Source organism: Geotrypetes seraphini, chromosome 6 (assembly GCF_902459505.1).
Source record: "Geotrypetes seraphini chromosome 6, aGeoSer1.1, whole genome shotgun sequence".
Lineage (NCBI taxonomy): Eukaryota > Metazoa > Chordata > Amphibia > Gymnophiona > Dermophiidae > Geotrypetes > Geotrypetes seraphini.
This window is the reverse complement of record NC_047089.1, coordinates 128035266-128058827: the sequence shown is the minus strand read 5'-3', so window position 1 is coordinate 128058827 and position 23562 is coordinate 128035266. Positions and strand designations below refer to the sequence as shown.

Here is a 23562-nt window from a genome sequence, read left to right as displayed (position 1 = left end):
TCAACTTCAGAAAGAGCATTCTGACGTCCACACAGTTGCTGGAATATCTGTGAGTTCTCTTCGACCTGGCTGCGGTCCCCAGACAGAGACTGTGTACCCAGATTTCTTCCCTTCTAGGGCAGCCGGCTCCTTCGGCATGGGACTATTTTCAAGTTCTGAGATCCATGGTTGCTATGCTGGATGTGGTTCTTTGGGCGAGTGTGCACATGCGTCCTCTTCAGTATGATTTGCTCTCTTGCTAGGCTCGTTCAGAGATGCATTACAGGCTGTCTTCCTTGGACTCTGGAAGCTCAAGCAAGTATCATTTCCCGCAGTCTTCGCAGTATCGCTGCAAATTGCCTTCTGGATCATGATGATGACAGATGTCAGCCTTCAGGGCTGGGGAGCCCATTGCAATCGTCCTGTTCACGGGTGTTGGATGCCCTCTCAGTGGAAATGGTCAATCAATTGGTTGGAGCTGAGAGCCATTTGGCTAGCTCTGATGCGATTGCAGAAGACTCTGGAGGGCCAAGCGGTCAGGAGCTTCTCCAAGAATACGACAGAAGTGTCCTACGTCAATCACCAGGGAGGGGCCAAAAGCACTCTGCTGGCTCAGGAATCCTGCCTTCTTTTTCTTTGGGTGGAATGTCACCTCCATGTTCTGACAGCAGCGCATGTAGTGGGACTGGACAATGTTCTAGCAGATTTCCTCAGCAGACAGACTCTGGATCTGGGCAAGTGGACTCTGTCTGCAGCAGCATTCTTTGCCATAGTGTGGCACTGGGGTTGGCCGCACTTTGACCTCATGGCCATGGTAAGAAACAAGAAAGCAGATTGTTTCTTCAGTTAAATATCTAAGCCCAGAAGTGAAGGGCTCGACCCTCTGGTGCATCCGTGGTATCAGGAGATTCTCCTGTATGTCTTTCCTCCTTGGCTGATGAAAGGCCAGGTCATTCGGCGGATCACGGTCCATTCAGTCCGTGTCATTCTTGTGGCTCTAGATTGGCCTTGCAGACCATGATACGCAGATATGATGTGTCTGCGCAGGGGTTGCAGCCTGTGGCTGAGTGCCCTTCCAGACCTACTCACAAAGAGTCCAGTCTCCATGGAGGATCTAGATCACTTTGCTTTTAAGGCATGGCTTTTGAGCACACAGCCTTAGAGCAGAAAGGTTATTCTGCTCTGGTTATTGATACTCAAGTCTAAGAAGTTGTCCATAGTTTCTGCTTACACTAAGACCTTGAAGACTTAACACTGGTGCGTCCAGGACCAGGTGGACCCTTTTTTCAGCTCCGATCTCGCTGATTCTTGCTTTTCTGCAGGCTGGCCTGGATAAAGGCCTAACTGTGGCATCTCTTCAGGTTCAGATGGCTGGGCTCTCTTGTTTTAGATCCCAGGAGCGTTGATCCTCAGCATCTCATCCTGATGTCGCTAGATTTCTGAAGGGGGTTCTTTGTGTCAGACCACCGGTTAAGCACCCTTTCCCTTCCTGGAACCTTTAACCTGGTGCTGTCTATCCTTACCAAGGCTCCTTTTGAGCCACTTCGAGATGCTTCCCTCTTGGACTTGACGCTCAAGCCCATTTTTCTGGTTGCCATTACTTCGGTGTGACGTGTGTTGGCATTCCAGGCTCTTTCTTAATTGTTCTTCCGTATTTTGGAGACTTGGGTTTCCATTCAGACGGTTTCGGCTTTCTGTTAATCAGGAAGTGCGTTTGCCTGCTTTCAGCTTACTGTTTCCAGGACACAAGATTGCCTGTTGAAGAAACTGGATGTGCACAGAGTGCTTCTGCATTATCTGGAGGTCACTAACGAGTTTTGTCTCTCTGACCACCTGACTCATTCAGTTGAGCGGGGCGTTGCTGCTTCCAAGGCCATGATTTCCAGATGGATCTGTAGGGCCATTTTTTCAGCATACATTCTTTCTGGGACACAGTCCCCTGTTTCCATCAAGGTTCATTCTACCAGGAGTGTGGCTTCTTTGTGGGCCGAAGCTCGAGCTGTCTCCCCTGAGGAGACTTGCAGGGCAGCAACGTGGTCTTCTCTTTACACGTTTGCTAAGTTTTACAGAGGGAATGTGGCAGCAAGACATGACTTTGCTTTTGGGTCCTCGGTCTTATTGGTTAGCGCAGCAAGCATGCCCTAGCTTTTTGGGGACTGCTTTTGTACGTTCCATCTGTCTAGAATGTCTTACCTATTGCACTGGAAAAAGAGATTATGTACTTAACCCTGGTAAGCTCTTTTCTAATAGATAGGTGAGACATTCTAGACTCCTGCCCAATATTTACTACACCTGCTTATAGTTTTCAGTCTGTTTACAAGCTGATTCTTGAAGGCCTGTTAGCCTTTGTGGGCTGGGAAGAATTTGTATATATTTCAGTTTATTTTTGAGTAGTTTTGAGCTTCATTGAAGCCTGTATTGGCAGTTAACGGTACTGTTTAGTTACGTTTGAGCAGAACCATTTGTTTAAGCCAGTTCCTACAGGTGCCTCTACTTCATGTGGATTGGGTGGCTCTCAGTGCTTGGGTACCAACTGTAGGTGGAGCTAAGGAGCCCAGTGAAGTACAGCAGAGGCAAGAGGAAAAATCCGGAGTGGATTCCTTCTGCAGATGCACTAGGTTATGGGTATATTACCCATTTATCTAGAATGTCTCACTTATCTACTGAAAAGAGCTTACCAGGGTAAGTACATAATCTTTGTTTGCTCTCTTAGCCACTGCCGCACATTGAGCTGAGGGTTTCAATGTATCCTCAACAATGACGCCTAGATCCTTTTCCTGGTCAGTGACTCCTAACATCATGTAGCTATAGTTTGGGTTCCTCTTTCCCATACATATCACTTTGCACTTGGGTCATATTAAACTTCATCTGCCATTTTGACGGCCAGTCTCCCAGATTCACAAGGTCCTCTTGCGATTTAATAATTTTGAACAACTTTGTTCTCAGCAAATTTAATTATCTCACTAGCTATTCCCATCTCTAGATCATTGATAAATGTGTTAAAAAGCAGCAGCCCCAGCACAGACCCCTGGAGAATCCCACTATTTACCTAACAACCACAAATACCGGAAAAAAAATTTATTTTTATTTGATGTTTTGGCACTGTTTCAAAAAAAAACAGAAAAGATAATTTCAAAATCTTGAATCACTATGGTGTGTTGAGTGACTGTTTTTGTTTATAAGAGTAGAAAAAGCCTCAAGCTCCAACCTGTTGCAATCAATTTTTGCAGACAGATCATAACAAAGGGAGCACTCTCAATGGCAGAAAATCCTCCTCTTTGAAAAACAGTGACCTAATATAAACTTAAGAACATAAGCAGTGCCTCTGCCGGGTCAGACCACAGGTCCATCCTTCCCAGCAGTCCGCTCCCGCGGCGGCCCAAACAGGTCAAGACTTGTCTGAATCATCAGAAGGGGCTCCCTTGCCACCTTGGTTTCCCATTTAAGTCCTGCCTTCCTATCGAAGTCCTAGCCCTCCGATCTTGCACATGCACGACCTGGTTGGTTTATACTCATTACCTGGTTAACTTCCTATACTTGTGTTACATCCCAGCTCCTCCCTCAGTATCCCACAATCCCTTTATCCCTCAGGAATCCATCCAATCCCTGTTTGAATCCTTGTACCGTACTCTGCCTGATCACTTCCTCCGGTAGCGCATTCCAAGTGTCCACGACCCTTTGGGTGAAAAAAAACTTCCTTGCATTTGTTTTGAACCTGTCTCCCTTCAGTTTCTCAGAATGCCCCCTTGTATTTGCTGTCCCTTTCATTCTGAAGAATCTGTCCCTATCCACCCTCTCTATGCCCCTCATGATCTTGAAGGTCTCTATCATATCTCCCCTGAGCCTCCTTTTCTCCAGAGAGAATAGCCCCAGCCTATACAGCCTCTCGGCGTATGAGCAGTGTTCCAGCCCTCTTACCATTTTCGTTGCTCTCCTTTGGACTCTCTCAAGTACCGCCATATCCTTCTTGAGGTGCGGCGACCAATACTGAACGCAGTATTCTAGATGTGGACGCACCATCGCTCGATACAATGGCATGATGACTTCCCGTGTTCTGGTTGCTATGCCCTTCTTTATGATTCCCAGCATCCTGTTGGCTTTTTTCGAGGCTGCTGCGCACTGTGCAGATGGCTTCAGTGATGCATCCACCAGCACACCCAAGTCTCTCTCGAGTCTGCTGTCTCCCAACAATACCCCCCCCCCCAATTTGTAGCTGAACAACGGGTTCTTTTTCCCTATATGCATGACCTTGCATTTGTCCACGTTGAAGCGCATTTGCCATTTGTTTGCCCAGTCTTCCAGCTTGTCCAGGTCCCTTTGCAGGTCCTCACACTCCTCCCTGGTCCTAACTCTGCCGCACAGTTTGGTATCGTCTGCGAATTTTATAACCTCACATTTTGCCTCCTTTTCCAGGTCATTGATGAATATATTAAAGAGTAAAGGCCCCAGCACCGATCCCTGTGGCACACCGCTCGTGACTCCCCGCCAGTCAGAATATTGACCCTTTACTCCAACCCTCTGCAGTCTACCCGACAACCAGTGCTTGATCCATCTGTGCACATCCCCTCCCACCCCGTGGTTCCACAGCTTCTTAAGTAGCCTTTCATGTGGCACCTTGTCGAAAGCCTTTTGAAAGTCGAGGTAAATGATGTCTATGGGCTCCCCATTGTCCACCCGACTGCTTATTCCCTCAAAGAAGTACAGAAGGTTCATTAGGCACAACCTTCCCTTACAGAATCCGTGCTGGCTTGTTCTCAGTAGGCCATTCCTCTCGATGTGCTCGCAAATGTCGTCCTTGATCATAGCTTCCACCATCTTCCCTATAATTGAAGTCAGGCTCACCGGCCTGTAGTTCCCGGGGTCACCCCTCGATCCCTTCTTGAAGATGGGTGTGACATTTGCCAATTTCCAGTCCTCTGGTACCTCACCAGTTTTCAAGGATAGGTTGCAAACATGTTGGATTGTGCCCGCTATTTCCTGTCTTAGTTCCTTCAGAACCCTTGGGTGGATCCCATCCGGGCCCGGTGATTTACCGCATTTTAACCTGTCTATCTGTTTGAGGACATCCTCCCTACTTACCTCTATGTGCTCTAATTTTTCAGCCTGTTCCCCACTCATGAGCTCCTCTGAGTCTGGTATATTAGATGTGTCTTCGCTCGTGAAAACCGACGAGAAGAACGTGTTCAACCTCTCAGCTACCTCTTTTTCCTCCTTAATCACTCCCTTCCTGTCCCCATCGTCCATCGGCCCTACCTCCTCTCTCGCTGGTCGCTTCCCCTTAACGTAACTGAAGAATGCCTTGAAGTTTTTCGCCTCCCTGGCCAGCCCCTCTTCGTATTTCCCCTTTGCTTTTCTAACCTCCCGGTGGCATTCCTTTTGGCATTTCCTGTGCACCTGGTGATTTTCCTCTGTTGGGTCCTTTTTCCATCTCCGGAAAGTTACTTTTTTGTCCTTTATCGCCCTCTTTACTTCTATTGACATCCAAACCAGGTCCTTTGATCGCTTGTTCTTGCAGCCTTTCCTGAAATTGGGGACATACATTCTCTGTGCTTCCTGTAGGGTGTCCCTGAATAGGGTCCAGGCGCTTCCCACAGTCTCCATCCTAAAGATTTTTCTGAGCTTCCTCCCCACCATTTCCCTCATAGCAACATAGTTCCCTTTCTTGAAGTTCAGCGCAGTTGTTGCGGTCCTCCTAACTATGGGTGTCACTCTTTCTAATGTGAATCTGATCGTGTTGTGATCACTGTTGCCTAGTGGTCCTCCCACTTCTACCCCTCTTGCAGGCCCCCCTAATCCGTTTAGGATGAGGTCAAGAGTAGTACCCCCTCGCGTCGGTTCTTTGACTAGTTGCTCCATGAAGCAGTCCTTCACAGCTTCTACAAATCCTGTCTCCCTAGTGCAGTTGGAGTGACCCGTACTCCAGTCAATCCCTGGGTAGTTGAAGTCCCCCATCACTGTTACACTTCCAGTCCTGCACTCCTGTCTCAATTCTGCTTCCAAGTCGTGTCCGACTCCCTCTGGCGTACCAGGTGGTCGATAGTACAGCCCCAGTGAAAAACTTTAGATACAGTGTCTGAAAAGACTTACTATTTATTTATTTATCTCAACCTTTAAAAAAAGTGTTTGAATAATGCAGTTACCCCCATTAATCCGAACACAAGCAACCAGAGAGGCATAAAATGCTTGAATCCATTGAAAGAAAAGGGGTCCAAACCCGAATTTGTGCAAGGTGCTATCAAGAAAAGGCCATTGAACCCGGTCAAAGGCCTTTTCTGCATCAAGGCTAAGAAGACATAATAGTAAATTAAGGGAATGAGCAAGAAAAATAAGATCAACCGTCCTCCGAACATTGCCAGAGGCCTGGCGATTTGCCACAAACCCGACTTGATCCAGGTGGACCAAATCAGGAAGAACAAGAGTCATACGATTAGCAAGCACTTTAGCTAAGATCTTAACATCCGTATTCAGGACAGGATGATAGGAAGCACAATATAAACGGTCCTTCTCAGGTTTTGGAAGAACTACAATCCAAGCTTCCATCATAGAAGGCGGTAAAGCATTCCCGTCACGCAAAACAGATGCAAGTAATGGAGCTACATGAGAGGAAAAAGCCCGATAGAACTCATTAGACAAACTATCTAATCCAGCTGGCTTACCAGTGGGAAGAAATTTCAACACCTGATGAACCTCAGACACTAAAATTGGCTCTTCCAATCCAGCAACCTGAGCTGCAGTAAGAGATGGTAAAGCAATACCTTGCAAATAAGTAGGGATAGAAGAAGAACGAAGAGCAGGATCTGCAATGTACAACTGCTGGTAAAACTTTTGAAAACATTTCCAGATCTGAGAAGATTTAGGCAATAGGTGACCAGAAATGCATTGATCCAATTTAGTGTGGTGCAACTTAATTGCCAAAAGCCGCCCTACTTTATTACTATGTTCATAGTAATGTTGTTTATGAAGTGCCGTGAAAGACTGTAAACGTTCAGCATATAGAGCAGAGAGTTGCAATCGAACCGCCTGAAGCTCCCGAAGGACAGACCATGATCTAGTAGCTTTGTGTCGAGTCTCCAAATCAATTTACAACAACAAGACACTCCTGATTTGCCAAACAAATCCTAAACTAGAAAAAACAAGGAAGGCAACCAAGTCACATCAAGGTCTGCGTGGGGGAAGCCCACAGTGCCAAACTTGTCTCACAACTTATAAGCCAAATACAGTGTAACAAGTCAAAAAAGCATGTCACACTGTATAATGTTGTAGGGCGCTCTCAGTGTGAACCCTCAGTGATAGGAGCACAGCTCCGACACTTCACTTCTGGGTCAAGGCAATAAGCCTCCACCCACACACCATCATCGAGCACCCTGTGTGTGCAAGAATCAAAGCAATCAACAATCAAAGTGAGTAAATAAAACTCAACACAACACAAGCAAGCAACCTGAGCAAGCAAACCTACGGATCGGACTTCATATTTACATTATACCAGTTGCCATCCTGTCCGGTTGTGCCAGTCGGTGCCCGTGGGGCAATTCCTCAGGATTCGTCGGATCTGCTCAACATTGAGAGAGTATAAGGCTCAGGCAAAGGCTCTGTCTCTGGCTCATCTGAATCTCAGGGAACAATATTGGATTTTTCAATTACAATCTGTTCAGCCGAATGGCCTTAACGAAAGTGTGGAATGGAATACCATTGTCTAATAGGGTTCTTGGCTTCTTTTAGATAATGGATTTTGGATACAGGGTATGGTGTGCTTGTGTGCGTGTGGGTGGGTGTGGGGGAGGAACTTTTCTGATTGTGGTGTTTCTATTGGTGAGTGTTCTTTGTTCCCTCCCTCTTTCTTTCTCTGCTCCTTTTTGTAGTTATGATTGTGTTGAGTGCTGGCACAGCATGATTGGTTGGTTTGTGCATGATGTCACCTGTAGATCTGTTTTAGCTGGTGTGCTCTCCCTCCCGGGCACCCCGCCCTCCAGCCGTCCTCTCTGCTCGTGTTCTGTTGGAGGCCAGGTTCCTGAAGAAGGGCTCCTCCCGAAACCAGTGCGGTTGAACCTTTCCTCCTGGCGCGGTTTTTCCGTCGGTGTGACAGTTTTGGATAAGTATTGTTTATTTTTGGATATGTTCTTCACAGTTTGGTATGGTTTTTGATTTCGTTGTGATTTTGTGCGTGCTTTTTGAGGGGGTTTGGCTGGCAGGGTTTGTGTGGGGGTCGCTCAGGTTGCTTGCTTGTGTTGTATTGAGTTTTATTTACTCACTTTGATTGTTGATTGCTTTGATTCTTGCACACACAGGGCGCTCGATGATGGTGTGTGGGTGGAGGCTTATTGCCTTGACCCAGAAGTGAAGTGTCGGAGCTGTGCTCCTTTCACTGAGGGTTCACACTGAGAGCGCCCTACAACATTATACAGTGTGACATGCTTTTTTGACTTGTTACACTGTATTTGGCTTATAAGTTGTGAGACAAGTTTGGCACTGTGGGCTTCCCCCACGCAGACCTTGATGTGACTTGGTTGCCTTCCTTGTTTTTTCTAGTCCAAATCAATTTAGTCAGACACAAAGTCAATCGGACTCGATAGGCCTGTGCATGATGACTGCATGATGATTCTGCAAAAATTACCCCCGAGTAACAGCTTTTAACGCATCCCAGATAATACCCAATGAGGACCCAGAAGACAAATTATGGTCCAAATAATCCGTCAACACCTTGGTATAACCCTCACAAATGTCAGCGTCCTGTAACAAAGAATTATTAATAACCCATCTCCTATCTTTGCGTTCCTCCCTTAAATCAGGGATAGTAACCCAAACAGGAGCATGATCAGAGATAATAAAATTCCCGATAGCCGCATCACAGGTAAAATCGTGCAGAGCCCCTTCCAAAAAGACATAATCGAGTCCTATGAGAGTTAGAAAAAAAAAAGTATAATCTCTCTGTTTAGGGTTTCCAAATCTCCAAATATCAACCAGACCCAGCGAGCCAACAAATTGTGTTAATGCTTTAGATAACTGAAGGTCAAGCACAGCAACCGAGGCTGAACAATCAAGCCAAGGCTGCATAGTGGCATTAAAATCTCCTCCCAAAATCAATTTACCCCTAGATGAAGCCCTGCACAATAGGAAGCAAAGAAACATAGAACTGATCTTGATGGTCATTGGGAGCATAGATTGAAGCAACAGTAACTTCCTCATGATCAATTAACTTATGCAGTAATAGGTAACGACCCTCCCGATCCCGTTTAACATGAAAAAGTTATACTTGTAAAGAAGAATAAAACAAAATGGCCACCCCACTGGTCTTAACATCCCTTTGGAGGCAAAATATTGCACAGGATAGCGAGGATGAGCTAAAAGAGGCTCATATCGCTTAAGCAAATGTATCTCCTGCAGCAGGACAATATGAGGTTGAACCCTCTGTAACTCCCGAAAAAGGGAATGCTGTTTATACGGAGAGTTGAAGCCCTTAACAAATCAGCACATATAATATCAAATAAAGAGCAAAATTACAAGATCACCAATATAAAAATACCCCTGACTTGGTGCACCCACCCACACCAATACTCCACAATACCCACCCATCCCACCCACCCACCCATCCAAATAAGTCCTAGCCATACACACAAGACACTTACAAACCAAATACACTCATCCCAACCACCCCCAAATAATACACCGTCCCGTACCCACCTCTACAACTGCACGAAGGAAAGCACAGAACGGGACCTCCAGAGGTTCAGAGTCAACATGACAAAACACACTCACTCAATCACTCCCCCAAACATCTTCATCCAAAACACAAAAAGTAAACAGCTAATGCAGTCTGATCCCAACAGCAAAGAAATCAGGGCCCACTCAGTAGAGCCCACATAAAAAAATAACAAGGCACACAAAGCAGAACACTGGTCCTAAAGACTACAAACAAACAGAGCAGCAAATGCAGTATAACCATAAAAGTCAGGTGGCCTCCGCTGAACCTGCAGATCCCCAAGGCTTAGAATGAGAGCCTGAGTAAGCCTGCTGCCAACGCTGCAGTTTAACCCTCGTGTTAGGGGCCAAGGTAGAAGGAGGATGCGCTGCTGTAACAAGGCCCACTTCATGAAGAATCTGCCAGGCCTCACTCAAGGCTCGTACACGGTGTATTTTCCCGCCAGCTGGAAAGCAAAGGGCAAACGGAAAAGCCCAGCGATACTTAATGTTGGCTTTGAGCAGGACCTCCAAGACCGGTTTCAATGCTCTAAGCTGTTGGAGAGTATAAGCAGAAAGATTTTGGTAGATAGCAATCTTCGCATCCTGAAACATCAAGTTAGTAGTAGTGCGTGATTTCCCCAGTACTTGTTTTTTCACAGCAAAAGCTGAAAAACAGGCAATAATGTCCCTAGGCTTTTTTGTCTGGAGAACGACCCAAGGCTCAGAGCGCCCTTTCCAACACTAAAGTAAGGGATTCCCCCTCTGCTCCAAGAAGAGTGTGGCAGATAGTACGCACAATGGTAGGCACTTCCTCAGTGGGACTTCCTCCAGAACACCATGGAAGCGCATGTTATTGCGTCGTCCCCTATTTTCAAGATCATCCAGTTTGTAGAAAAGATTCTCTATCTGTCCATTAAGTTTAGTAATATTTTCCTTTATTGTGACAAAGAGCTCCTAATGCTTTTCCAACTTAGCTTCCACATCTGCCACACGGCCCCCGAGCTCCTTCAGGTGCATACACAGAGTCTCCATGTGCTCCAAAATTTCAGTACGAGAGGACTTAATTTCCTCCCATATCTCCCGCAACAGAGTCGTCAAAGCTTTAGGCAGAGGCAAGTCAATAGCACACAGTAAAAACAATTCAGGCGCAGAATGTCGGGAGTCTAAGTCTGACTCAGAATCTGGGGCCTGAGAAGCATGGTGATACCTAAATTTAATGGTCGACTGTGGCACTGCTTTATCCAGCTCTTTACGCCCCAAGGTAAACCATTCACCATTACAAAAAAAGAAGCAAAAAAAACCTCAGATCAATAAGGGGTCAGACCGATTTCGATGAAGGGGAATCGGGAGCAAAAAGTTAAGCTGCCATTCAGCATGCTGACATCACTTCCCCCCTTCAGTCTTTCAAATTTACTGCTAATGCTCGCTGATGTACTTTCATTGTGCCAAAAAGAACTTCCTTCCAGAGTTCATAAGATGTTAAATGTATAGGCAGTTTATTCAGGTGTGCTTGAAAATTCTTATGAGTGCCACAGACCTCTAAGAATGGGAAATACTGTATTTTTCGCTCTATAAGATGCACTTTTCCCCCCAAAAAAAGTGGTTGGAAATAAGGGTGCGTCATATAGAGCGAATACCCCCCCACCTTAATTCCTTCGGCGGTCCAGTGCTGTAGGGCAGGAGCTTTCAGCCTCCTGCCCTTTCCTCCGGCTTACTCCTATGTAGACACCGCTGTCTACATGCTTATCCTCAGTGCTGCTCCATGTCTCTTCAGCTCCTTGATTTCGGCTCTGGTGGCACTGTAAAAATAGGAGTAGAACCTCTGATGGTGCAATGCCACAACCCTGCTTGAAACGCGAGGACTCCTGAGTCCCGCCAACATCAGGACTGGGAAAGAGCCAGCGAAGCAGCAATATGTCTCTTCAGGGCCCTTCCTCCGGCTGACTCCCTCCTGCCCTTTCCTCCAGCTGACTCCCGCGGCGCAGGACAAGGCAGGAAGCAAAACCTGCCTTCTGCACCGTTTTGACTGATGCAGTGTCTGACTCTGACGCAGCGTCAGAGTCAAAGCGGTGCAGAAGGCAGGTGCGAGTGTTTTGCTTCCTGCTTTGTCCTGCTTCGTGGGAGTCAGCTCGAAGAAAAGGCAGGAGGGAGTCAGCCGGCGGAAGGGCCGTGCTGCTCGGGAGTAAGCTGAAGGAAAGGGCTTTGCTTCTTGCCTTGTCCTGCACCGCGGGAGTAAGCTGGAGGAAAGGGCAGGAGGCTGAAAGCTCCTGCCCTACAACCCTGGACCACGGGAGGAATTGAGGTAAAGGGGGGCCCTGCCTGCCTGTCTCGGTGTGGGGGCCCCATCTATTTAAGCCCTGAAAGCCCCCCCCCTTAAGCCTTACCTGGTGGTCTAGTGGGTTTTCAGGCAGGAGTGATATTCCCACGCTCCTGCCCCGTGCAGATCGCTCACAGGAAATGGCTGCCTTGAACTCCCGTAGGCTCTCGAGCCATTTCCTGTGAGTGATCTGCACGGGACAGGAGCGTGGGAAGATTGCTCCTGCCCCGAAAACCCGCTAGACCACCAGGTAAGGCTTAAGGTGAGGGGCTTACAGGGCTTAAAATAGCCTGAAAAATGAAAATGCATTTTTTTGTTTAAAACCGCGAATAAGCGAATCCGTAGATACGGAATTTGCAAATATGGAGGGGGAAGTGTAATAGCAACATTATCTCTGTCTGTTTTCATTATAAGTGAATGCTAATTTAGAACTGTGGACATTTATGCTCAATACTTTCCAGCTCTTTTTTGTTTTTTTGTTTGTTATAGCTTTTAACCTTTTCTCAACTTTTTCTTGAGGAGCAACATTCTAAGATAGTTTCTCTTATTTTCCTCACTTCTATCTAAATGTAAAGCATTGTGGGTTTCTTAGCAACCTCTTATACCTACACTGGCTCCATTGTTGCATAATGAGTCTGGCTGTATTACAGTTCTTGGTTTAAGATTGATATTTATCTTCAAGCCTCAACTTTCTTCTTTTCTTAAATTTTCATACTTTGTTTGCTCTTCACTAACTTTGCTCTGTGTAGCCTTATTTAGAAGTTTTCAATAGAATGTAGCATTCACCATCTTTAGCTGGTTCAAAACTCAGTATCATTGGGTACAAACTATTTGACCATATTTCATCAGCACTATAGTCTTTACCATTGGCTACCAGTTAAGTTCCACATTCAATATAAGATTCACCTGTTGGTCTATAAATCTTTTTGATCTGGGTTACCCTGTATCTATCTACTGTGCTTACCATATGTTCTTTCTTATAGACTATAGAAAGGGTAGTGTGGCCTAGTGGGGCGGGGCCTGAGGCACATGGGCCCAACCCGACCATGTGCCCAAGGCCCCGCCCCCAGGAGGGACCTAAGGCTCCTGGGCCTATTCTGATTGGCCCAGGCACCTTAGGCCCCACCAGTAGGCGGCTTTGGTACGGATGGGCCAATCCGGCCTCATTCTGTTGTTGGCTGCCTGCTGGACAGGCGGGTTTGGCTCCCGTCTGTCCGGCCAACTACACAAAGGTACGGGGAAGGGGGGTGGGGGTGTCGGCCAGGGGGGTCGCGGGTCGGCTGGGGGGGCGGTCGTTGGTTCTTGGGGGGGGGGCGGTCGTTGGGGGGAGGGGGGTTTGCGTCGAGGGCCTGGGATCCCTCCTGCCTGTAATGTAGTGCGGGGTGGGGGTAGGGGGTCGCCGTGGCCAGGAGGGTTTGGGCTCCCTCCTGGCCCGAACAACTAGCGGGGGGGGGGGGGTCGCCAGGGCCAGGAGGACTTGGGCTCCCTCCTGGCCCGATATTGTCGGGGAGTTGGGGAGTCGGCGTGGCAAGAGGGCTTGGGCTCCCTTTTGCCCCGATCGTGTAGGGGAGTCGGGGGGGCAAGAGGGCTTGAGCTCCCTCTTGCCCCGATCGTGTAGGGGGTGCCGCGGTTGGCTGGGGCAAGAGGGTTTGAGCTCCCTCTTGCCCCGATCGTGTCGGGGGTGCCACGGTTGGCTGGGGCAAGAGGGCTTGAGCTCCCTCTTGCCCCGATCGTGTCAGGGAGTTGGGACCGCCAAGAGGAAGCAGCAGGACACCGGTAGGAGCTTCTACATGATGGGGGGGGTCGGGATGCTGTGGGGGTGCGAGCGGTCTTTCAGGGTGGGGGTGGGGGTGTGGGTGCGGGTGGGAGTGCGTGCGAGCGGTCCTTCGGGGTGGGGGTGCGGGTGCGTGCGAGCGGTCCTTCGGGGTGGGGGTGCGAGCGGTCCTGCGGGGGGGGGGGGTGAATCGGACATCAGGGGGCATCAGGCTTTCAGGGTGGGGACAGGACTTCAAGGGGGAGAGGAGAGTCGGGGCGGGCGAAAGGAGAGTCGGGGTGTCCAGAGGAGAGTCGGGGCGGGCGAAAGGAGAGTCGGGCAGCATGCGCGGTATATGGGTGTGCGCGGTATATAAAAATTCCAGCAGACTTAGGGCTTTCTCTAGCCAGGGGACAGTTGCCCTAATTGCAGTCCTTTACCTAACACCATCCCTGGCATGTGTGATCTTTATATTTTGCACAGTACAGGAGAAAACTGATCTTTTTATTTCTTTAGTGTTGTACTATATGGAAGGAAGGTGTGGCTTTTTGGGATTTTGGTTTAATTTGTGTTTATCATTTTTGGTCAGTTATTATGTATTTGGTATTTGTTTTCTGTGTGTGTGTTGGAGGTATTCTGTTAAGATGAATTTTATATGTAGCATTCAGTTTTCCTGATAGTGGAGGCGATATTGTGAGGGGAGATGAGTTTTGTTAATACTTCTTCTGTATTTGTGATTTATAAAATGACAGTTGTACAGCATATTGTTCCTTTTTAAACTTTAATAAAACGATTTCAATATAAAATAGCTATTCAAGACTTGTATGGATTGGATCATACAGAATCCGTGGGGACGGGGACAAATTTCCCCCCGCGTCATTCTCTACTGGTGAGGTAAATTCTCTGATGCTCATTCAATTCCTATAAGTGTCAGAGCATATACCTCACCAACCCACGGTAAGAAGCTCTACCGCAGTTTAGTAAAAGCCAGGGTTTATTTTAGAGATGAGATACTTAATAGCTAATGAGAAAGGACCTAAAAGATCTGGTGTTTGTATCCTATTATGAAAAACAAAAAAAGTCCACCAAAGATGTTCCACAGGAACACAACCAGGCAGGAGACAAAAACAATGGAACTGATGATCTTGATGACACGTTTATTGTAACAGGGTGCAGAAAAGTACCAAATAATGACAAAGATCCAACATGGGCCGTGTTTCGGTTGTGAAAACAACCTTCTGCGGTCCTAAAATAATAAACAGCAAGCTTAGTCTTATACTCGTTTGACAAGTGCACAGTATCTGTTGTGCTTTTTTCGCAATTCTCATATTTGCATTTTAAAGCTGTTGATTATTTTAGGACTCCAGAAGAAAGTTGTTTTCACAACCAAAACACGGCCCATATTGGGTCTTTCATTATTTGGTACTTTTCTGCACCCTGTTCCAATAAACGTGTCCTCAAGATCATCAGTTCCACTTTTCTTTTGTCTCCTGCCTGGTTGTATCCTATTATGAACCATAAAATTATACTGCTTTGTAACTTTCTGATCACTCTCCCTTCCCTACATCTCTGTTTTATAAGAACATGCAGTCATGTGAAAAAAAAATAGGACACTCCATGAAATATTCTGTTCTTTCTTAAGAAATGTTCACATATCGATGTCAAATCTTTTTTTTATTTATCTCTAGAAAAGAAAGTACTGCAGTTGCAGGTAAACTACAAAAAGTTTCCTTGATTTACACATGAAACTAAAGATATCCACAAAAATGTGTATTCTAACTGAGGAATAAATTAGGACACCCTAATAACTTGTGTTACCCCCTTTGGCTGAAATAACTGCAGTGAGACACTTCTTGTAGCCATCTACCAGTCTCTGACATTGGTCTGAGGAAAGTTTGGCCCACTCCTCAATGCAGAATTCTTTCAGCTGTGAGATATTTGAGGGGTTTCTTGCATGCACAGCCCATTTCAAATCACCCCACAGCATCTCAATTGGATTACGATCAAGGCTTTGACTCGGCCACTCCAGGACTCTCCATTTCTTAGTTTTCAGCCAGTCCTTGGTGGATTTACTAACATGGTAACATAGTAGATGACAGCAGATAAAGACCTGAATGGTACTAGTATGTTTTTGGGTCATTGTCATGTTGCAAAGTCCAGTTCCACTTCAGCTTTAACTTTTTTACTAATCTAATCTTCTACTTATTCGTCGTGCAGGTTCAAAGCGACTTACAGAAAGAAGAGGGTAGAAAGAGGGCAGAGCAGGAAAGGAAGGGGAGGAGAGGAGAAGGGGAACAAGACTAACAAGCAGGAAGGATATAGATAGGGAATTAATGTTCAGGTGTCAAAGAAGGGTTTTCACTTTCTTCCAGAACAAGGTGTAGCTAGACTCTGTTCTAATAGTTTCTGCCTGGTCTCACATGTTTCTCAAGCACACTCTGATACAGGGTAGAATTCATGATAGATTCTGTGATGGTCAGCTGGCCAGGTCCTGCTGCAGCAAAGCATCCCCAAACCATGATACTTCTACCTTCATGCTTCACAACCGGTATGATCTTTTCCTGGACTTGCTCCTTAGTGTGCTCCTTTATGCATCTCCAAAGTGCGTACAATACTTTTTACCAATCACTTTTTCACTCGGCGACTAAAACAAATCATCGCATTCGTCTCTCTAATCATTCTCCTTAGTCTTTCCTGTTTTCATCATCATCCACCCATGGACTTCTCCGCACCGCATATCTAATTTCATTTGGGGAACAGACCAGCCATGCACCCTAGGCCCTTATTCCCTCAGCCTCCATATCGTGTTCTTAAACAATTAAAGGAAATTACAGCAAGCAACAGCCACGATCCTTCAGAATCGCTACGCTTAGAACTTATTATCAGTGTTAGATCAATTAAAAATAAATATCATGTCATCAGAGACACTATTGTCTCCAACACCTTAGATATAAGTTGTATCACTGAAACTTGGTTGTCAGACGGTGATGAAGCTTTTCTTGGATTTGCTTTCCCCCAAGGTTTTAGTTATTTATATACCGTATTTTTTGCTCCATAAGACGCACCCTAGATTTAGAGGAGGTAAACAAGAAAAACCAAATTGAACCAAATTGTGTACTAATATATACCAGGCTCTGCACCCAGCCCCCCTCACTCCCTGCCAGGCTCTGCACCCAACTCCACACTCCTTGCCAGGCTCTGCATCCTGCAATTATTTGCAATTCAGTTTAGAATATAAAAAACATAACTTTAAAAAAGTTTTTATAGATATATATTTTTAAGTCATATTTTCTCACCATTCTTCACAACTGCATCCCAAAAATCTTCTAAGAGTTCAAATTTACAGAGAACATTATCCTTGTGTGTTTAACAGCACAACAGGAATAATATTCTTCATACTGAAGTTACCCTCATCACAACCTCATCAGAACTACTTTCTTCTAAGGAATCTTCTTGAGGTCTCATCTGATTAAACAGATGTAATAGTACCTAGCCACACTGAAATCTTGGTGAGCTTAACTGTGCTGGATGAACTAAATTATTGTAGTTTTTACTCCATAAGATTCACCTGACCATAAGACACACCCTAGATTTAGAGGAGGAAAACAAGAAAAAAAAATATTCTGAACCAAAATTCTCCCTGCCAGGCTCTGCACCTAACCTTACACTCCTTGCCAAGCTCTGCACCCTGCTCCCCCTCTGGTGGTCTAGTGGTAGGTCGGGACAGGGCAGGCAGGCCTAGTGGCTGGTAGGCAGGGCCTCCCCCCGGTATCTGTTTTTAATCCCAGAGCTTCTCTTGCTGGACGGCTGTGGCAGCGAGAAGCAAACAAGACAGGCGCGAGCTTTTCACACATCTGCTTGGTCCCTTGCTGCTGCCGTCAGTTCTCGCGAGGTAGAGCGTAGGAGATGCATCTTCTCTTTCCCCCTCCCCCTCCCAATGGCGCATCAAAACTACTACCCTCTCCACTAGGCTTCCCTAAAGTATTGCCCTGGCTTTAGCAGCATTTAAGAAAACAAACACCATGCAAATCTGTCAACATTCACACTCAGTTGCAGGCAGTACTAGAAAACTTTATTTCCTCCCTAGCACCACAGCATAAACGAAGTGCCACCCCCTTAGTAAACAGCTCCTGGAGGACTGTGGGAAGGTCACGTGCTTTCATACTTCCAATTAATGGTGTGGTTTCTGAAGTTGTATTTAGCCATCTGCATGGGAACTGACTTGTTCTTTCTCCATCGGCTGCACAGATGGCTAATTCATTTGCGCGGGTCGGTGGCTGGGACCGGTTAGTAGTTGGCACTGAGCCAGAAGCAGAGGGCTAGCACTGGCTACAGTTAGAAGGATATAGATAAGGTAGGGAAAAAAAAGGATTGAAGGGATAGAGGGGTACATATAGAGGACTACTACGCAGGTCCTAGACCTGATGGGCCGTTGCGCGAGCGGACTGCTGGGCACGATGGACCTCTGGTCTGACCCAGCAGAGGCACTTCTTATGTTCTTAGATGCTCTTTCCTTGAATACCTTAATACATTCTCTGATAATATCTAAATAGGATTATTGCAACTCACTTTGGCCCAAATTCACTAAGCAAACCGATTGTGTACCGATTGGTTTGCGAGCCCTTAGCGAGCAGATTTTCCTCCAGCCTGATTCACAAACCTGTGCTGCAATCCACTTCAAATCCGTGCATGCAAATGAGAGAAAACGCATGCAAAGTAGGCAGGGACGCGATTCACTAAACTTTTCTCCTGACACACCAACTGGCTGGCCGATCAAGAACAAGCGACTGGTGAGGACCAGTCGCTTGTGTAAAAAACTCCACTGCTCTCTGCCTGCTCTGACTCTTTCTGCCTCTCACGGCTCTCCTGCTCTGTGCTGGGACCTGCTCTCTGCCTGCCCCGACTCTGCCGCCCTTCTCCGCAGTGCAAACCCATGGTTTTAAAAGCGGGGCTACACTGCGGGAAAGGGCAACAGAGAGCAGGAGAATAAAAAATTGCCCCCCGGCCCAACATCCCCCGTACATAAAAGTTGGGAGCAGGAGGGGTGCTCAGTCCTGCTCCATAGGCCCAATTTCCCCCACCAGCCCACTGCACCCCCGAACGGCCCACCCGTGGTCGGGCTGGCTGGACTAACACCCCCTCCCCATACCTTTAAAAATGCTGGGAGCAGGAGGGGTGCTCAGTCCCTCCTGCTCTGTAGGCCCAATCCCCCAACCGGCCCACCCGTGGTTGGGCCGGCCAGACAAACCCCCCTCCCTGTACCTTTAAAAGTGTTGGGAGCAGGAGGGGTGCCCAGTCCCTCCTGCTCCATAGGCCCAATCCCCCGACCAGCCCACCCATGGTTGGGCTGGATGGACCAAACCTCCTCCCTGTACCTTTAAAAATGTTGGGAGCAGGAGGGGTGCCCGGTCCTTCCTGCTCCTTAGGCCTCCCTCTGTGATTCTTCGGGAGCAGGAGGAAGCGCAAAGTCCTCCTCTTGCTGCTCTCTGTGCCGCTAAGCAGTACGGGCCTTAGGCCATGCCCCGGTGCATCATATGATGCACGGGGAAGGGCCTAAGGCCCTGATTGGCAGAGGTACCTCAGGCTCCTCTCTTGGGAGGGGCCTGGGGCGCCTCAGCCAATCAGGGACTTCCTTAGGGAGGCGTCTAAGTAAGTCCCTGATTGGCCATAAACCGGTGCACAGGGGGTGTATTTCGGTGTTATACCAACTGTTACAGGAGGATAGGGATCACAAGACCTCTTATATGAGAGCTTGGAAGAGGAATTTGGGGATCACCTACTTTGGGGAAGAATGGGAACAGATTGATTTGAGAATCCAATCAGGGACTTCCTTAGACTTCTCCCTAAGGAAGTCTCTGATTAGCTGAGGCATCCCAGGCCCCTCCCAAGGGAGGAGCCCGAGGTGCCTCAGCCAATCAGGGCCTTAGGCCCCTTCCCATGCATCACATGATGCACTGGGGCGTGACCTAAGGCCCGTACTGCTTAACGGCACAGAGAGCAGCAGGAGCAGGAGGACTTTGTGCTTCCTCCTGCTCCTGAAGAATCACGGAGGGAAGCCTAAGGAGCAGGAGGGACCAGGCACCCCTCCTGCTCCCAACTATTTTAAAGGTATGGGGAGGGAAGGGGGTGGGCGCAGGCAGCCTGGCCCAGCTCGACCAGGAGTGGGCTGGTCGGGGATGTGGTAGGCCAGTTGGGGGGAAGGGGAGAGGAGAAGGGGCACTTGTCGGGAGAGGGAGGGGGGGTTAATTTATTATTTTTTTTTAATCGGGTGATATTTTGCGAGTGTAAAAGACGCAAAATATCGGGCCGATTTAAAAAAAAAAAAAAAATGTAAAAAGCCGGCAGAGCCCTGACAGCAGTGACAGGAGGCTGCTTCTCCTGTCACTACTGTCAGGGCTCAATCTGATCCATGCAGTCAGTTGGAGGCGTGCCTCAGTCGCCCCTATTTGCATGCAGATGGTTGACGAATCGGTCGGCCTGCCTCCAATCGCACACGGATCGGATACGGATCAGAGGGTTCGTGAATCTAGGCCATAATAAAGGTCGCACAAAAGGAAATTAGAAGACTACAAATAATACAAAATATCGCAATAAAAATTATCACAGGAAAAAGGAAATTTGATCATGTCACACCCTTATTAAAGAACGAGCATTGGCTCCCCATCAACCACAGATTACTTACAAATTGATACTAATTACATTTAAAGTCCTACTATTCCTTGATAGTCATTATCCCTTATAATCCTTTCTGTACTTTACAATCAGAGAATTAACATCGTTTCACAATTCCATCCCTACGAACAGTAAACACTAGGCGAAACACACTTTTTTTTCAGTTACTGCTCCTTAAATTTGGAATCTGCTACCAGCCCTGGTAAGAGAAGAAAAAACTCTTCAAAAGTTCAAAGCAAAATTAAAAAGCTACCTATTCAGGGATGCCTTTAATCTGATTTTGGAGTCTATCTGACATCTCCACTTAAAGTAGGCAAGCTCTGATCAATCAAAAACTCATTTGTTCTCTTTCCTATACAAATTTGTAGTTCCTACCTCCATTTCCCTCTTATCAAAAATATGTCTGTGATTCCCCCTCAAAATTGTTTGTCTCCCCCATTATTTATTGTTCATCGCTTTGTAATCTATGAAAAAAGCGATTTTATCAAATCATAAGTAAACTTGAAACTTGATAAGTGAACATTTAAGAAAGAACTGAATATTTCATGGGGTGTCCTAATTTTTTCACATGACTGTAATAGCCATACTGTTTCAGACCAATGATCCATCTAGTCCAGTATCCTGTTTCCAGCAGGGGCTAATCCAGGTAATAAGTACCTGGTGGAAACCCAGATAGTAGCATCATTCCATGCTACCAATCCCAGGTCAAGCAGTGGCTTTCCTCATGTCTGTCTCAATAGTAGACTTATGGACTTTTCCTCTAGGAGATTGTCTAAACTTAACTCCTTGGGACTTTCATTGGAATGCTGTTTCATTTATGTATTTTGATATAGTCTTATTTTGCTGATACTGTCCATTTTTTTATTAACCTTTAAAATAGACTGACATGGCTATCGCACAAATTATCCAAAGCTTGATGCAATTTTACCTTTTTTAATTACAGCATTTGGAGGTGAGAAATGGAAAACAAATGTATTACTGACATCGTTTCTTTGTCCCGGGTAAGCTAATTTGTTATTTGCTCATAATTTTATGTAGAGCTGTACTGAATGGATAAATGTAGGAGCGAACTTGTAACCTTTATTTTAGAAAGAACTGTTTTTTCATTACCATTATAAGTATTTATTTTTCTTTACCATAGTAAATATTTATTTTTCATATTTCATGGGGCACAAAAAGACCTCAAGTGCCCGCAGCTACTTGTTATTAGAACTTGTCTTGGCAAGTTAGCTGAATGCGAGCTATCACCGGTCTTCAACCCCCTTTTTAAAATGTATTTTCGTTATACTTCTTCTTTATCTATAAATTATTTTCTTTTTCCATTAGTGTTCAGTTACACCTCTACCTTCTCTTGTATTACTGCTTATTCCTAATATGAACCCATGATTAAATATAGGTAATACTTACCCCCTCTTATGCGAAACTGCACTAGCAGTTTCTAGCACGGGAAGCCACACTGAATGGGCCGCTCTGCTCCTGACACTCATAGGAACTCAGTGAGCATTGGGAGCAGTGCAGGCTATTCAGTGCGGCTCTCTGTGCTAAAAAACGCTAGCGCAATTTCGTAGAAGAGGGGGCTAGCTTGGAATTTTCTTTGCCAAGCTTGATGGATGCGGTATGAAAGAGCGTCTCCGTTTTGCTCTATTCTTTCTAACAAGCTTCTTCAGGAGTGGGTAATCCTATATTTTCAAAACTGGAAAACCGCTCAAAGCATTCAAGAACAGTTGAAAGGTCTTAATGGACCGCAGAACTTTCAACTGAGACCTTTCAAGTATTCGTGAACGCTTTGAGCAGTTTACCAGTTTTGAAAATATAGGATTTACCCATTCCTGAAGAAGCTTGTTAGAAAGAAATAGAGCAAAACGGAGACACTCCGTCATACCGCATCCTTCAAGCTTGGCAAAGAAAATTCCAAGCTAAATATTACCTATATTGAATTGTGGGTTCCTATTAGGAATAAGCAGTAACACAAGAGAATGTAGAGGTGTAGTTAAACACTAATGGAAAAAGAAAATAATTTATAGATAAAGAAGTATAAAGAAAATAAATTTTAAAAAGGGGGTTGAAGACCGGTGATAGATCACGTTCAGCTAACTTGCCAAGACAAGTTCTTTTTTTTTTTTAATAAAAAAAAAATGTAATTTATTTCTTATATACCGCTAAACTCCGTTAGGATTCTAAGCGGTTTACAGAAAAATAGGCAATAGGGTGCATTAAAATTATAAGTAAAATAGGTACTTAGAAATTCCCTTACTGTCCCGAAGGCTCACAATCTAACTAAAGTACCTGGAAAAATGACAATTAGTAGAGTAATGAAGAAATAAAATAGAGAATAGATGAGAAAAATAAGAAAATAAACATTCTAATAAGACTACAATGATCTAAAAGACTTTGAAAGGTTGAAAAAAGAGGGGAGATAAGAATAGATGCAGAGAGAGAACCGTTGAAGCAATATAAATTTAAATGAAATTTGAATGATAAAATAAAACAAAATAAGTGATAAAACAATAAGTGAGATTAAAAAATATATCATAAACTAAAAAGAAGAAGTGAAAATAAAATCAAAACAGTCAAAACTGAAGTCCAGCTTGAACGGGCCCCCGAGCCAACCGTTGCTGCAGCCCTCCTCCGTCGGCTCTCCCCTGCTGGAATGGGGGAGGAGCGAAAGACAGTGTCGGGTGCCCCGCTGGCCTCCTCCGTTGGCTCTCCCCTGCCAAGACAAGTTCTAATAACAAGTAGCTGCGGGCGCTTGAGGTCTTTTTGTCCCCCATGAAAAATAAATATTTACTATGGTAATGAAAAAACATTTCTTGGTAAAATAAAGGTGACAAGTTTGCTTCTACATTTATCCATTCCAAATAGGGTTGTTGGTCTATGACTTAATATTTAAAGGAGCTGTACTGAATAGCATATTTTACTAATTGGCTGAAAACAAATAATGAAAAATATTACTCGTCCGAATACAAACACCGACTATAAATAATGAGCACTGAGCTTTAACTTAACATAAATAATAAAAGAAGCAATGTGAAATCAGAGATTGTGTTTATTTCAGTAGGATTTAGCACAGTAGAGCCCCAGATTGTATTAAATTTAAGTCACTATTTGGCTAAATGTGATTAATATATTCAGGGGAATATTGGAGATCGAATCAAATATAAAT

General features: G+C 45.7%; 1 protein-coding gene across 1 annotated transcript in view; it reads left to right on the top strand.

Moving 5' to 3' along the window:
* The window catches only part of TM9SF2 (transmembrane 9 superfamily member 2), a 496116-nt gene that overhangs the window by 353073 nt on the left and 119481 nt on the right, over positions 1-23562 (top strand). Inside the window, exon 12 of the mRNA XM_033948899.1 lies at positions 21343-21400. Within this exon, the coding sequence (XP_033804790.1) occupies positions 21343-21400 (58 nt within the window). The remainder of the gene's footprint in view (positions 1-21342; positions 21401-23562) is intronic.